Raw genomic sequence first — 14,558 nt, forward strand, 5'->3', positions numbered from 1 at the left:
GCACAATTCTTTCAACCCTTAATTTACTGGTTTACAAAGAAATACCCTGAGTGTTAAACCCCCCCCCCAGCGGTTTAATTCCTTCCAAATTTCCATGCAAAAAGCAGTACAATTTTTTTGCATGGAAATGTATTTTTCATTATAAGCTGTAATTAGGCATAAGTCATTGATATTTAATACATTTAACAGTAAACTTTAAATACACACAAAAATCAGTTAAAAGGCGGAGGAGCAGGACGTGTCACCCGGACCTGTGGGGACCAGCAGGACGCCGGGGGACAGTGAGGGAACAAGGTAAGTGGGTTTTTACCTACTTTTAGGTACCCCGAGTCAGACTCGGGATTACCGCTAGGGGGGGTTAATGTTAAATTTGTTGGAACAATTGAGCGTTCATAGCTCCATCAATGATGGCAATCTGCCCTGGGGCAAAAAACAAGACTTAGAGGGCATAAAAATCCAATCATCTGCATAAATATGAATTCAAACCTGGTCAAACATAGTATGAAATGTCAGGGAGATAATGAGATAATCTGCCTGTAATTTATTAAATGTGCATTAAGCTTTTCTTTTTAATTCTTTTTTTTTTTTTTAATTTTTTTTTTAGCTTTCTTTCTGGAGATGATTCTTCTACTTCAATAGAGGTTACAGGAAAAGATGTAGAAATAGTAGCTAGTAGTGACTCCAATATCTGCAGTAAAGCAAGGGGCAGTAATAAGGTAAGTTTTTAAAGTAAAAAAAAATATTGACTTTTAAGCAGAACGACTCCTGTGCAGGCATGGGTCTGTTGATTTTATTCCTGGCAAGAACAAGGGTAGCTGGGATTGCCAACCAAAGTGACTTGTCCTGTTTGGGTTTGGGTCCCTATTTAATGTACAGCGCTGTGTTGTTGGTGCTATATAAATCCTGTTTATTATTAATATTGTTTGGGTTACCCAAGAAGGTTGTCCATTCTTCTAAAGACATTGTTCCCAGATGAATCTATTCAGCCTTCTTCCAATCCTACAAATTAAGGAAATATGCACTTTGCATTTCAAGGAATGTTCTAAAAAGGATTTAAAGATATTTTGGGTGGAAAGAGACTCCTAATTTTATCTGCAAAACTGCAGCTTGGTGAAAAATTGATATTTTGAAGCATTACCAAATTAATTTACTGGCCTGTCAGGCTTTTTGGGGGAGGGGCGTGCTAAGGCAGTGATCCCTGCTTATCTCTCATTTGAACTGTTATCGTTATCGATGTAATGGCAATCTATTAACTAATTACTCCTTAAATCCTCCAGGATGGGGAGTTCCCACCCTTTGGTTAGTATCAGAAAAAAGGTGTTTTGTACGATTTGACTTTTCCTTCTAGAAAATTAAGCTTCGGCACCGTTATCCCCATCCTAACCTAACTCAAAATCTTCATTCTTCAGAATCTAAAATCTGTGTTGATAGACTATTCAATGTTTTCAGTCTAGCACTATTAAATATTTGCATAGATTTGATAAAAACATTGAATTTAATTACAACCAGGGAAATATGATTTGATTTCAACTAAACATTTAATGGTTTTACTTGTAACGGTATGTCATCTACTTGAAAAAACTAATATGACGAACTCAAGAGAACAGACACAAGACGCTGTAGTATCTTCCTATATGTTCTGTTCTTCTGTCGAATAAATGAAAGTGAGGAGGAGAAGTGACAACTACATAGCCTTTACTGTGTCAAGTGGCAATGTTTAAATGGTTATAAAATGAATGTTAGCAATCTATTTAAAATCAAAATATATATTCTAGTGTTAGGAAAAATATTCAATTTTCTACAGCTAACCCCTCAAGTTTTTAAAAACATTTTAATAATACAAAGGAACACTTATGACAGATTACCAACTTGAAGTACAACCAAATATTACCAATTTTAGGTCAGTTATATAACAGGTACCCAGAAAATATGGATAAAATGGATACAAATACACTGTATACCTATGAAAGAACCTAAAATGGTTGTACAGTCTCTGGAATGTCAGAACAAAAAAAAGGCATATGACAAGTTTAGTGTAATCGCCACTTTTCTTTATGATTTTGTGCCTGAGCAGTGTGAGATCAGGTGAAATAGGCAGGAAGAAGATGGATGAAAATGGTTGCACCCACTGGTTTATCTGTGCTATAACAAAAAAAAACAAAATACAGTATGGTACTGGACTGAATGAAAGCCAATTTTATTTTTAATAAAAGGTTTACTTTAACAAGGAAGTGTCAAAATCCCACAGAAGGTGAAATCCATAGTGACCATATTTTCTGAAAGAGTTCCACCCTATGTAATCCAGCCACACTTATTTCGTTAATGGAGTACTACATAATTTTCTTTTTGATTTGAGTCCCCATTAGGTTTCCCACCTACCAGGCTTTCACAGATATTCATTTCAAGGCTGTAAACACTAAGGCAAGAAGCTTTGATTGGTACCTGGAAGAGCTCTGTGGCTACAGAATAGTGCTTTTTTATATGGATCCTTAGATACTCCTTTAAAAAAAGAATGTCAAAATCAAAACTCTCTGTAGCAATAAAAGATGCATAGAAAGTCCTTAAGCTGAGTGTTAGTGAAGACATAGTATGCAATTAGGGGAGTTTATTTTGCTTCTCAAGAGTTCTGTGCTATTTTGGGGATTGCCAGACCCCCTCATGACTTGGGAGGATAGAGTACATTCTTTGTGACCCTGGCTCTAGAACCCCCTAGAAAAACCCTCTGAAATGAATAGAGGATATGAGCCGGAGTTGATACCTGAAGGTCCTAAAGGAGATATAATTGTCATCTTAAAAGTCTTCGTTCTACTAAGTCCGTAACTGTATTTCTTTGCATGATTGCAATAATTGCAATAAATATTTCTTTGCATGCATTTAGTTGGAAGGTAACCAAAGTTTAAATAGAGGCATAATTAGCCTGGTACAACAAATCATACAATCCACTATATGCACAAATATTTTAGCAGGGTGACTCGGTCCCCAATGACTCGGCCATATCACAAGGACAATACCTAGTTTAGTACAGAAATTTATTACAAAATTCGATTCCAAAGTTTTTTGTGCCTGTTCAGTGAGGCAAAAGTCAAGCTCAAAATGTGTATTAAGCTGCTTCCTAAAATCTGCGGTCGAGCTCAGGTATTCGAGCCAGACACAGCTTTTCCTTACGTAAAGTCAATTTTACATTATACCCTGGAACAATACCTTTATATGCACTACAAATAGTGCTGGCAGGCATGTGGCCTGAAGCATTATGGGAGAAGTAGTCTTGCAGAACATGGTCAAGGTGCTTGACCACACTAGAGTCACTAAGCAGGGAGTCATTATAAGACCATTTGCTGTCTTTAGATCTTTGGGGAGAGAAAGTTGAAATATTTACCTCTGTTTACTGAATGACCTTGATTTTCTCCAGATCTTTCTCACCAGAACTTTCAGCCTTGTGGGGAAAGGTTTAGCAGGGTGGTCAAAGTGGGCAGGGCAACACAACAAGTGCTCTCAGTTCTTTTGTGTCATAGGTGTCTAGTAACTCTAATTACTGTGCTGAAATGCTTACTCCCAGTGCAGGTGTGCACCCTGCCATTAGACTACACACCTACACCCTGGTGTACCAGGGTTCTGCTTTGCTCAACAAAAATGTATTAACCTGACCTGTAGCAACCTTTCAGGGAGGCCTTCAGCTTGTTAGTTGTGCTGGCAAAAGTTAATAAGTGAGAAAGATAGATAGATTTATTTATATATATATATATATATATATATAAACCTTCGTGGAGGTATGATTATTTTAGTATTTTTAAATGTCAAAGCGTTACATTTGACATTTAAAAATACTTCTTGTTTTAAATTTTCTGCCGATCACTCCTGCTAGCGCACACTGCCTGCACGCACACACGTCTCAGGCCCGCCCGGCAAATTCTACCCAGGGTGTGGCTCAGGGTTACCGCTTTTCGTAATTAAAAATAAGCCCAAGCCACATTTAGGATTACCCCCAGGGAGGTTAAGCTAAGGATCTATAAATCATGCCAATCTGTGCAGCGCAGGCTACCCTAGCTCAGAAGGTGAAAAAAGTTAGGTGATCTCACCAACATGTTCTGCCAGGTGAACACACTGTACATGTTGTGTATTAACTTTCTTGATTTTTTTTTTTTAAATATTTACCATCTAAACAAATACAAAAGATTTTTAATTGGTTTATGTAGCAAAGCGTTTCATTGTTTCTGGCTGTTTCAATTAACCCACATTGGTGGATTAGTTTTGTTAGTGTTGCATAATGGAGAGCCCACTAATATTCTGCTCATGTCCAGGTAGTATATTGGAAGCAGTTGGAGAGTTGTTCATCAACTAAAAGGTTTAAACTTGGTCTAAAACTTTCCGATATGGCAAAGAACAATTGTATTCCTGTGTCATTTTGTAGAGAAACCTCAACACATTCCATCCGAATAAGAAATAGTAGTTTTCTGTTTGAATTTTTTTATTAATTTTCATTTTAATCATACAAATAAACAAGCCAGCATAAAACGTGTCATTCAATTTCTAACAAATCATAATTAAACAATATAATCTCTATACAGTACAGTATATTCCTAATTAATTCATTTTCATATTATAGACTGCTTCCCCCTTCCCACCCCCCTCATATATTCTTCAGTGACAAAATTATCCACTGTAACCCTTTACCTATTAGAATACTCAAAACAAACATGTGACCAGTAAGAGGAGAAAAAGTATTAATATCTTTCGCTCCATTACAACAAAATTATACAAACCCTACTTCTATTTGTGACCTGTGAATCCTTATCCAAATCTTATTTAAAATTGTGTATTTTATATATTATACCCCTGTTATATATAGGGTGAGAGGAAGTATCTTTCTATACATCATCTTTTGGCCATTGTTCATTTCCTATTGTTTCAATCTCCATTACTCCCTTAATCTTAACAATACAATAGAGGTTCACCTTTCTTAACCAATTCTTCTACTAATAAAACTGTGTATTTTTACTTATTTTTGTACTTTTTACTTATATTTTTACTATTTAATTATAATTTACTTTTCCTACTTTATCTTTACTGATCAGTTAAGCGTGACATATATATCCAAATACTCTTAACATATTACATACAATATCGACAACCACTAAAACACAAAGACCAAGGAAAGGTGGGGGACAGGAAGCAGGCCGGCGAACACTCCCACAAATGGCAAGGGAACTTATGTTACAGCCTACATAGTTAATAATGTGACTATATGGTCAATATTGACTGATCCCACCCGTTATTCATATAATGCTCAATCCATGGTGACCATATTTTTTGAAATTTAGGAACCGAGGCAGTCAATATCGCTCTCATATTTTCGTTCCCCAAAAACCAGGACATTTTATTTTTATCTTGTTGCACATAATGCTGGTTTTTGTTGCACAAAATGATGGTTTCAAACACAAAAGTGCCTCTGCCAGATTTTTAGGAAATGCATGTCCCATCAGAGTATAAGCTATTTGATATACCCTCGTCCAAAATGTTCTTATTTTAGGGCACTCCCGCTATATATGATAGAGAGTTCCTAGTTTATTACATCCTTTAAAACATTTACCTTCACAGGTCGGCTGGAATTTAGTAAGCCTAGATGGAACCATATACCATCTTAACATCAATTTATAGTTGGTTTCTACCGCTGAAGCATTAATGCTACTATGGGCCACTGCAGACCATATCTGATTCCAGTCTTCCTGTTGCAGTGAAATACCCATATCTGCCTCCCATTTAGGTTTATAGAATGGCATGGCCATACTTGTCTGAATTAAAGTATTATACAAAGCTGATGAAACTCCTTTTACCTTTATGTTCTGTAAACAGTTTTTTCAAACCACATCATATTATTCCAACAGTTAATCTTAACCTATTTTGTATAAAATGCCTGATCTGGAGATACCTAAAGAGTTCCTCCGGTGGAGCTTCATATTTTTCTCTAATATCACTAAAAGATAAAATCCCTGCCATATTAATAAAATGACAAATTCTATATACCATATTTTTCGCTGTATAAGACGCTCCGGAATATAAGACGCATCCAATTTTAAAGGAGGAAAATCCAGAAAAAAAAGATTCTGAAAGATTATTCCCCTTCTGATCACTCATGTGCCATTCATACCGGTGTTCCCCTTCTGATCACTCATGTGCCATTCAAAATTCCCCTTCTGATCACTCTGTGCTTTTTTTTCCACTGTACGGCAGTTAGGACAGGGAACAGCAGGGGGCCCTGTGCCGGCTTCTTTCGCTCTGCACTGAAGCCAGGAGAAGACACGATGCTGCCAGAGAGGAGAGGAGACACACGCTGCATGCAACCAGCGAGGAGAAGAGACACACGCAGTATCGGGTGAGTATCTTTTTTTAATTATTTTATAACACATTTGTCGTATAGGACGCACCAACTTTCCCCCCCCAGTTTTGGGGAAGAAAAAGTGCGTCTTATACGGCAAAAAATACGGTAGGTCCCTTTCTACCAACCAAGAAAAACGCCTCGGTTCCTCCAGTCCCATATTTTTAATGATGTCTCGGTATTGGATTGTTGATATGGCGCCATTGTACCTCTGGAATCCAGAGTAATGTATCTATTGAAATTGGGGCCACCAATGTTTTCTCAATGGAAACCCATTTAGGAATATTCTTTTGGGCATGATACTGTAGCAGGGGAGTAACTTGACCAGTCTTATAGTATGAACTCAAATGCGGCACCGATAGGCCGCCCAGGTTCCTGAATCGATGTAAGTTATGTCTTGGAACTCGTGGGCTCTTTGCCCCCCCAAATATATTCTAACATTTTGCTTTGTAGCATTTTTATTACCTGGTTAGGCATAGCTAATGGAAGAACTCTCATGGGATATAGGAACTTTGGTAACCAGGACATCTTTATACAGTTTTGGGGAAGAAAAAGTGCGTCTTATACGGCAAAAAATACGGTAATTCTTTTTAACTCCCATTGAAAGGGAAAAGATTCTTTAAGCAGTTTTACCACTTCTGTTGATAAATTATTAAGAGCCTTACATTTTCATTTATTTAACTGCAGCCCTAAGAAGGCCTTAAAGCCTTCCATTACCCTCATCAGGACTAGGTTTATGTTGTTCCCCATTTATCTCTATACCCTGAATGTCAACATTATTTCGGATAGTTATAGCCAGGGGTTCTACTGCCAGTGCAAAAAGCAATGGCGACAATGGGCAACCCTACCTTGTACCCCTGCCTATAAAAAAACGTTCTGAACAGTAACCCATATATTGTATAAATGCCTTTGGGGAGTCAAACAATGAGGAAACCCATTTACAAAAGTTCTCTCCAAAGCCCCATTTGTTTAATAATGATATAAGATATGGCTTAATTAATAACATTAATTAATAACACTGAGTCAAACACTTTACTTTTAGCTGATGTCTTATTTTGTTTAGCTTGTTGAATTAGTACACGGAGGATATTGCATTTATCTCCTGCTTGTCGTCTGGGTAAAAAGCTTGTTTGGTCAGCTGACACCAGGTCACCCAAACTATCTTCCAATCGGGACGCCAATATTCTCGCCAATATCTTTGCATCCAGATTAAAAATTTAAGAGAAATCGGCTTATAATTAGACCAATTCATTGCATCATTAAAGGGTTTTGGTAGCATAAAGATGGCTGTTTCCAACATACTCGAGTCAAGGGCTTCCCCTTTCAAAACCCCAATAAATGTCCCTACCAAATAAGGTCCCAGTATTTGCTGGTATTTTTTTACAGTTTTTGTAGATGTTCACAAAAATTCCTGCAATATATATATTGGGTTACTAGTGGGACCAATCCCCTTTACCCTCAGTCGTTTCGGAGTACCTCAGCCTATTTGCCAATAATGTATGCTTTTTATCACTATATCTATAAAATTTATTATTTGACCATCTCAACATTTTCTCAGCAATAGATGCTGTGCAAAGTTTCATTTGTGTACGGACTTCCTCCATTTGTCGTCTTATACCTTTATTTATTGATGTTTTGTATTGCATTCTCAGCTTCTCGAGATATTTAGATTCTAACTCCATTTCTTTTGCCCTACGCTCCTTTTTAATCTGTGTGGCTATCTGTATAACTTACCACCGTCTTATGCGCCGCCCATAGCACAACCGTTGATGTCGAAGGTTGTTGATTTTAAAGAGAAATACTCAACCAAAATCCCTTGTACTTTTTCGTCCACCTCAGGGTTACCGAGCAGAGAGTCATTAAATGACCATCTAAACAGATCAGGCTTAGGAAAAAGAGAAGACAATGTGGCCTAAACTGCGTTATTGTCTGACCATGAGATCGCCAAAATATCACAAGACAAAACCAAGGGCAATGCTTTTTGATGTATTAAAATATGGTCTATACGGGTAAATAGTTGATAGGGATTGGAAAAATATGTATACTACATTTCTTTAGGATGTTATTCCCTCACATATCTGACAACATTTCAGATCTCGCCAAATCCACCAATTTATTTGATAATATATTATCCCCAGATACAGCAGCATCCATAGATATTCTTCTCTTATCCATACTTTGTATTAGTGGAACATTGGAGTCACCACACATCATCAAATAACCTTGCACATTTTTACGCACCAAAATCATCAGCTGTTCAAAAAAAGCAGCTGATTCTCATTAGGAGCATCGTAAGACACCAATGTCACTTTAGCGTCATTTAATGTTCCAACCAATATCAAGTACCGACCATCTTCATCCACCACCTTTCTATCCAATTGAAATGACACTGTCTTCCTAAAGCCAATTGCATTAGCTTTGAAGACCATTGGGTAGGCCGCATGAAAATATTTTGGACAGGAGGAGGTAGAGAAATGTGTCTCCTGTAGGCATATTACATCTGCTTTACGTATATGAAAATAACGAAAGGCTTGTGACCTTTAAACTGGGGAATTAAGACCTTGTACATTAGGATAGTATTGAAATGACCATTTCTCTATATTTTCCAAGGTATTTGTATATACCCATTTCCTATCACAATATTTATAGAATATGCTGCCTGCCTTACACCGGAAACAAAGGGAAAAAATACAGACTAAGACGGGTAACACTGAAACACTAGACATTATGCATATTATATATACCCAGGGTGTGCGGAGTGGAGACCCTCTCTCACCCCGCCTCCTCCCTTTCTGATAATACAAAAATGCAATATAAACAAGAGAAGACAATCTTTCCTGTCGCCCCAAGAATATTGTCAGGCATATCCCCTAATTAAATGGTGGAGGATATCCCTGGCAACTTACAAGAGAGCGCAGTAACCTCTACACCAGGACCAGGGCTCATCAATAAATACTTTTGTAACATCAAGCCATTTTCTAAATATTCAACTAACCATTTAAAAAAAAAAAAATGTTATGCTCTTTGCAAATACATAATTAATATCCCAGGTAAGCTGGTAGATAAATATCCCAATTAACCCGAATATTATATCAATTTGACAAGGGGCCTTCATACATTTTTGACCAACATTAATTCCTTCACCCCTAAATAAAGCAGGAAGAAAAAATGAGGGGGTACAAATAAATTAAGTATTCAGATATTGCTCTGAGAGAGTCTCAAACATTTACCATGTTTCCCCGATGATAAGCCATCCCCATCAAATAAGCCACCCCCCGATTTTTGCCCAAAACATTAAAAAAAAAGCCCCCCCCCCAAATAAGACACCCACCAATACCTGCGCCTGCCCGAATCTCCCATTCGGGTGGTACGGTGGGTAACTGTGTGCCTCTGTGTGACTCCTCGGAAGGACAAGCAAGCTGCTGATTTCTGCCCTACCGCAGTCTGTTACCCGGCCGTAGAAGCCAAAAAAAGTGAGTCAGTGAACAGAAGGGGACAATGAGTGGCACAGAGTGATCAGAAGGGGACAATGAATGGCACGAGTGATCATGAGTGATTTTCAACAATAAATGTGTACTGTAGTCTTCTTCATGGAAAAATAAGACATCCCCCTGAAAATAAGACATAGGGCATATTTTGGCATTTCAAAAAATATAGGACAGTGCCTTATCATCGGGGAAACAGGGTAAGTGGATCTGTGACCTTACTTTCCTTAGTCCTCTTTTGCTGATGTATTTCAGGTATTTGTTATGTTGGCGGGTTAAAATTTTCCACTTGGCCTCATATTGATCACAGGCGTAAAGTCTCATTTCCTGAAACTGATTTCTGGCCTCCTCTAATGAAAAGATAGCTTGTAGCTTGCCCCCATATGTAACTAAGAATTTAAAGGGGAATCCCCATCTATAGGGGATCTGTTGATTCTGTACGATCCGAAAGAATGGTTTTATCTCTCTGTGGCGCAATATCGTTGCTGAAGCCAAGTCCATAAAAAGCTGGTAATTATGACCTTGAAAAATGAGGGGTTCCTTCTTTCTGATTGCCTTCATTATTGCATCTTTGACTTAGGGGTAATGCAACTTAACCACAATGTCCCTTGGTGGACCATCATGGTTCATGGTACATGGTTCAATTCTAGCTTTTCCACTGCTATCTCAGGACATAATTCACAAAAAATGGCAGTCACTGTTGTATTAAGATCAATTATGCTTTCTGGTAAGCCATATTTGTGGAGGTTAGAGCGGCGTGCTCCGTTCTCATATTCTTCCATTTTATGATGTAAAGGCTGTACCTCCTGTTTCAAATACTCCATATCCTCTTCGTGCCCCTCTAGGACAGTGGTAACATCATCTACTCGCCCCTCAAGTTGTACTGTACGCTGGCCCAGCTCTCTTAGCTCCCTTGTAAAATGCTCTGTGATTTTCTTTGTAGTACTCTCCAATGCTGTATGTAACATTTAACTGAACTTTTTCCAAAAGGCTTTCTAAATCTGAAGGCTGTAACTGAACCTCTGGTGTTGAGGGCAAGCTCCCTGTATACATCTGTTTCACTAGAGCACTCGCTTTTTTCCTGACACATGTGAATGGAGGAATCCTCCATCTTGGCTCTCCTGCATGCTGAGGCTGCCTGTGTTAACACACGCTGCTTCCGGCTCTTACCGTGAGTTGGCATCTGATTTTCTCCATCTGCACGCCTCCCTCTATACTGCTCCTCACTCAGGGAGCCTCCCAGTGCCAAAACCGCCACTTGATGTGCCTGTTTGCAGTCCTGCTTGTCCTGGTGTAGAGCAGAGCAGGCTCAGGATTCTCACATCGGCTCGTCTGCTTCGCGCATGCTCCCCTAGTGGCCCCAAGAAATAGTAGTTTTATCATGAGCAGTCACATGGTTGACTGAAAAGGAGATCAAGCATGGGAAAATTGTCCCCCTATATGTTGAAAAGAAGTCAGACAACATGTCAAGCTCCGTTGGAAGTTTGGGTGTTATCCCCTTATAAGTCCTCTATAGGGAAGGCTAAAGATGTAGTCCCAGTGGGGAAAAAATTAGTTCTTTAGAAGATGCTAAAGTATTAGATTTTAAAGAGAGACTGCATGTCTTAAGTAGGTACACCATGAAGAGCTCTGGCAAATTTTGTAGCCTTCATAGTTTTGCTGGGCACTCTTGAGTTCCCTGCCCACTGGTTATTAACAGTTCTAATCTTCTGAACAGATGACAGCAGGGCTGCTTGTGCCCCGCTGTCATCCATCCATTCAAAAGATGACGGGTGTGTGGGAGAACTAAGTATTGATGAGAGCTGACACTGGCAGTCCCGCTCACATCTCCTAGCATGTGCTGGGGGTTCTATCAAAAATAGCTACCTGTGAGATCTATCCACCCAAGTGGGTGTGTACAAGTGGGTTGTGTAATATTAATCGACAGCGCAGCGTGATAGGTGTGTGTGTGTGTTTAAATGTTGCAGGTCATATTCTGCAGCCTAGTAGTTCATTCTAAACTGTAACAACTTGAAATTTGCAGGGTGGCTTCATTGTCATTAGTACCAAAATTTCACCACCCAGGCTTTGAAGGTATATGGGGTTGGTCACAATTTAAAAAAACAAAAAAGTAAGCATTGGGGTTGCTGTTTCAATAGAATAATAAAGACAGAGTGAAGCTGGGGTTTAAAAGGCAAACTGAAGATTTTGTTTGTTATAAGTAGGTTATACTAAGTCATATAACGTACAACAATTCAAAAAAATAAGTAAAATAAAAGTCCAATGCACTGGTTAGATAGACCTGTCTCCTCAGCCAAGCTAGAGGAGGAGCCTTATGGGACATAATAAATCATAATAATTTATTATGTCTTAATAATAAGACATAATAAATCATAATAGGACATAATAAATCTCTATGCAGATAGGTTCTGGTAGTTCATTGTGTAGTACCCGGCGTGTTTCACCTATATAGGCTTCAGGGGACCCTTAAGCCACCAAGGGTAGCTAAATATGAAAACAATAGTTTTATAAGTGTACATGAAGATTATGGGAATAATAACCAAATGGAGAAAAAACTATATAAAGAGGAATGATATTGTATACTTCAAAGTGGGTAAAACGGGTGATATTCAAATATGAAGTACTGATTAAATGTGCTATCCAATATTTTGAAAATAAATCCAAATATACTGAAGTGATAATTAAAGTATATGTACACTCAAAAAAATAGTCATCATGAAATCAGCGAGATCATACAGACTGAGATCTGTAGTTAGTGATTATAGATGAATAGGTGGGGAAATAGACCTGTATGTTGCTTACATATGCACCTGTTGTGTATATAAGATTTGTTAGCATACATATGAAGTAGCTAACGTGTAACAAAGATGTGTTTACAAAAAACAAATCATTAGTATAGATGGTTGCTGAATATGTCAAATTATCGTTATACATAATATTTTCCTAGGAGATGGATAGCAAACCACTACAGTGTTCTCCCCAGAAATTTTTCTCAGCCGGGTGGTAAAAAATGGGTTGTGGCAAAACACGGCAAATTTAGTGCTCCCAGTTGTTTATGCCATGGGTAATCAGTAACCTCTTATTGTTTCAGTGTTCTACCTTCTCCCAATTATTTGTTACAACTTTGTAATGCCTGCCCTGTTAGTATATCTAATTTTTCTATTCTATGTATTTTGCCACAACTGTCCTATGCCGTCTATTGTGACCCAACTTACTAGTGTAACTTAAGAGTGTATTCCTTTGTAGTAGTGTAATAGTATATAATACATGTGGTGTAATAAGTTAGGCTTAGCTCATATTAGCAGCAAAAAACATTTACCCCTACTGAGTGACTTCTGGCAACTGCTAGGCACCTAGGATTGGTAACAGGCCATAAGTGCTAGGCATCTAGGATCGGTAACAGGCCATAAGTGCTAGGTCCCTAGGGTTGGTAACAGGCCATAAGTGCTGGGCTTTTTCAGAGCTAGAAGTTTAAGCAGCAGTGGTTCCTGGCATGAGGAATGGACAAATGTAACCTTACTGCCGGTGTGAATTCAGCCTAACTTCAGATGTGCTCCTGTGTCTATATTTAGGTAAAGTGAACTTTTGTGAAAACATTTTTTTTTTTCACTTGATGCTTTTACAAAATTAGCCCAGCAGGCCCATGCTGGCTCAGCTTCCACCTTTTCTCTGATGCTCACTTGTATGTCCAATGCTGTCTTGCACTGCGCATGCATTAGATTAAACACTTTTTACATTATAAGAAAGCCTCTGCAGGTGCATGCACACAAGGAGCAGTGCAGAGCCTTTTGGGATGTGACACAAATATCCCAGGAGGCTGCAGATTTCCCCTTCGGTCTTTACTGAAATGGAAGTGAAGACTGAAGGGGAGAGGTCCTCTCCACAAAAGTAGCATCATGCATGTGATATCAGATGGGGACAAGACAGACAGTGATCCCCTCTCATCACTGCCCATATTCTATATAAAAACACTGTCTGTGAAGTTTATCCGCAGTGTGTAATGTCATCGGCAGCGCAGTGTGTTAGCAGTGTGAGTGTAAAAGTTGCATGTCCTAGTCTGCAGCCTAACAACTCGCTGTGTTCAAACCTTCATATCTCCTAAGCCCTTGGTTGTATTAACTTGAAATTTTTAAGGTACACGTGGAGGCATAGGAAACTGAAACTGTAGGTGCAAGTGGGGGACACTTGTGGCTAAACCTTTCTAAAATGTAGTTAGTATGGCATTATGAGAACATAAATCTCTACCTAGCAAAATGTGCTGCCTGCTCTGTTTACACATATCTTTCTGCATCTTACCTCAAACCCCAATTTCTCGAGAATTAAGAGGTGCAGGGAAACAAAAATATAAATGGAAGTGGGAGACACTTGTGGCTATCACCTTTCATTATTATTATTATTGTTATTAAACAGGATTTATATAGAGCCAACATATTACGCATCACCATGGCATCATTACAACATTAAAAAAAAAAAAAACTGTCCATCAAAATGCACTTCCTTGTTACACATGACTGTAACCTTACAGTACCTCAACCTCAATAAAATTTGGTGGGCAGAGTTCATTTTCTAATGATGCCATAGTGATGACGTTTTAGGGGATGAGAGTCACAGATGTTCCCCACTTGAACCTATATTTTTGGTTTCTTACACCTCCCCATTCCCTAATTGAAGTTCAGAATGTTAGATAAGTGGACAGGAAT

At 38.4% G+C, this 14,558-nt stretch overlaps 1 protein-coding gene across 1 annotated transcript in view; it reads left to right on the top strand.

Moving 5' to 3' along the window:
• EDC4 (enhancer of mRNA decapping 4) overlaps positions 1 to 14,558 on the top strand; it is a 256,361-nt gene that overhangs the window by 13,029 nt on the left and 228,774 nt on the right. Inside the window, exon 4 of the mRNA XM_072423087.1 lies at positions 605 to 716. Coding sequence (XP_072279188.1) covers positions 605 to 716 — 112 coding nt within the window. The remainder of the gene's footprint in view (positions 1 to 604; positions 717 to 14,558) is intronic.

The sequence above is a fragment of the Pyxicephalus adspersus genome, chromosome 9, assembly GCF_032062135.1.
Source record: "Pyxicephalus adspersus chromosome 9, UCB_Pads_2.0, whole genome shotgun sequence".
Classification (NCBI taxonomy): domain Eukaryota; kingdom Metazoa; phylum Chordata; class Amphibia; order Anura; family Pyxicephalidae; genus Pyxicephalus; species Pyxicephalus adspersus.